At 60.3% G+C, this 2,345-nt stretch overlaps 1 protein-coding gene across 1 annotated transcript; it reads left to right on the top strand.

Annotated features, from left to right (window-relative positions):
- Positions 1–245: 245 nt before the first annotated feature.
- Positions 246–1,853, top strand: LOC119328442 (probable WRKY transcription factor 27). Its single transcript, XM_037601428.1, has 2 exons — positions 246–836; positions 936–1,853. The coding sequence occupies exons 1-2, from the start codon at positions 397–399 to the stop codon at positions 1,564–1,566; spliced, it is 1,071 nt and encodes a 356-aa protein (XP_037457325.1). The 5' UTR covers positions 246–396; the 3' UTR covers positions 1,567–1,853.
- Positions 1,854–2,345: the final 492 nt, after the last annotated feature.

Here is a 2,345-nt window from a genome sequence, read left to right as displayed (position 1 = left end):
CTCCGGCAACGGTGAAAACTGAACACGTCCCCACCGAAAAAAAGAGAAAAGGAAAGCAAGGGTGAAAACATATTCCTAGAATCGACCGTGCTCTGTCCCCCCTGCCCTCTCACTCTCTCACCCCTTTGACTTTGCCCCGAAAGTCAAGTGGGGACCGTGCCCCACCCCTCCAGAGACCACGAGGCCGGCTCCCGATAAAACGCAGCCCCCTCGCCCCCCTCTCTCCTCCTTTTCAGACACCACGAGCGAGGCCGGATCCAATGCCCATCCCCACCACCACCATCTCTCTCCTCCCACCAACAGCGCCAACAATAAACTAGAACCAAAAGTCAGCGCCCCCCCTCCTTTCCTTCCCTCCTCCATAGCCAGCAGGAACGAGCTCGAGAGAGGCCGACCATGGACAGCGACGCCGGGTGCTACTACCTCGGCGGCGGGGGCGGCAACGACTGGGACCTCAACGCCGTCGTGCGCTTCGCCTGCCGCGGCCGCGTCCTCCCGCCGCCGCCCTCGGACGACCCCTTCTCCTCCTTCCTCCCCCCGCCGCCGCCCGTCGTCGAGGACCACGGGATGCCTGACGCCGCGGCGTCGCTCCCTGATCCGCCCGTCGACGGGAACGGGGGCTCTGCTGCCGTCGACGAGCTCTCCATTGCCTTCTTCGCGCCGTCGGCCGCGCTGCCGGCCTCGCCTCAGCCGCCGCCGCCGCCGCAGCAGCAGCCAGCGCCGCCGGCAGTCGAAGAAATGGTGCCGATGCAGCAAGACGTGGCGGTGCCGCCTCCGATGCTGCTGACCGCGGGCGCGCAAGGCCCCGTCGGCGAAGGGTCGAGATCCAAGAGAAAGTACGTCCCGAACACTGAATTTTTTCGAAATAAAATGTTGCTAGCTTATCGTGTATGCCTGTGCTCACGCGTGCGTGTGGATAATCGGCGTCTGTGCAGGAAGAAGGTGGTGAAGAAGGTGGTGAAGCGGGTGGCGGCGGACGGCACGTCGGCGGACCCGTGGGCGTGGCGCAAGTACGGGCAGAAGCCCATCAAGGGGTCGCCGTACCCGCGCGGGTACTACCGGTGCAGCACCGACAAGGCGTGCGAGGCGCGGAAGATGGTGGAGCGCTGCCGCGACGACCCCAACTCCTTCATCCTCACCTACACCGGCGGCGAGCACTGCCACCCCGCCCCCGCCCACCGCAACTCCCTGGCCGGCACCACGCGCAACAGGCAGCAGGCGCCGGAGCCTGCTGCCGGACAGAGCGCTCCCGCCGCCAGAGCCGAGGAGTCGGCGGCGGCGGCGGCGGCGGAGCCGAGCCCAGGGCAGTCGACGTCGGGCGGGATGTCCCCGACGACGCCCCTGCGCACGCCCTCCATGGAGGAGTACAACCAAGACTCAGAATTCGACGAGGCCGCCGGCGGCGCAAGTCAGCCGCCCAAGGACGTCGAGAAGGACCGCGAGGACGAGCTGGTGAAGATATTGGAGGCGTGCGTGCACGGCGGCGACCCCAGCATCCTCGTCGAGGAGACGTTCGTGGTCACGCCGTGGGTCACGGCCCCCGGCGGCGCGGCCGGGTGGAGTTGACTCCGCCGCTACAGTCCGTACATTGCCATATATAGCAGCATGCTGTCAATTATAATCCTGGCTCGTTGCAGCGGTAGCAGTAGAAACATAGAGGTGGAAGAGAGCATCTGATCCGTTCTACAACCCCAGTGCCAGCCGGCCGGTAGTTATTCGCCTAGTGTAATTAAGTGCTAATTAGCTCCGGAGTAATACAGTAGCGAGTGTTCTTTGATGGCTTGATTAGAGTACTTATACTGCATGTATAATTAAACCAAACCCAAAGACAATGTTTCTTTTTCTTCTTCTTCTCTCTTGACATGTTTGGGCCATTCAATGGCTGCCTAGCTTTATCTAGAGGTTTTTGGTGCTACATTTGTGCGTACACTAGCTAGACTGATCATGATGATGCAGCCCCAGTTGCACCCAGGTGATGGAGCAAGAAGGGCGAGATAGATAAAGGGAGGACAGAAATGGAAGAAGGGAAGGGGAGTTGGTGCATGCTGTGGGTGGCTCCCCTTGTCTCTTCCCTTTCACTGTGTGCCCAATTTGTGTGTGTAGTGCCTTTCTGGCTGCAGTGCAGTTATGCTTTTGCAGATCAGGACCATGTTGCTCCGGCCCAATGGATGGTACCTTTTGATTCTCGGATCTCGGTCCTGTGTGTATTGGGACGTACTGCTGCTGCTACCAATCCTCATTTCCCTAATTTTCATGTTGCTCTTCTAGTGAATTCAGTGTTTAGACGTTGGTTTCTTTGGATACTGATGGAGTACATGGTGTGTAGATCCTTATGATATCGCCTT

Source organism: Triticum dicoccoides, chromosome 7A (assembly GCF_002162155.2).
Source record: "Triticum dicoccoides isolate Atlit2015 ecotype Zavitan chromosome 7A, WEW_v2.0, whole genome shotgun sequence".
In the NCBI taxonomy this organism is placed as follows: Eukaryota; Viridiplantae; Streptophyta; class Magnoliopsida; order Poales; family Poaceae; genus Triticum; species Triticum dicoccoides.
Note: the sequence above shows the minus strand (reverse complement) of the source record. Positions and strands in the feature narration are given on the sequence as shown.

What these genes read in the sequence shown, in the direction of transcription:
- LOC119328442 (XM_037601428.1), top strand. Translation starts at nt 397, where the DNA reads ATGGACAGCGACGCCGGGTGCTACTACCTCGGCGGCGGGGGCGGCAAC. An exon ending in GGGTCGAGATCCAAGAGAAA is followed by an intron (nt 837 to 935) that starts GTACGTCCCGAA and finishes GCGTCTGTGCAG; the next exon opens with GAAGAAGGTGGTGAAGAAGG.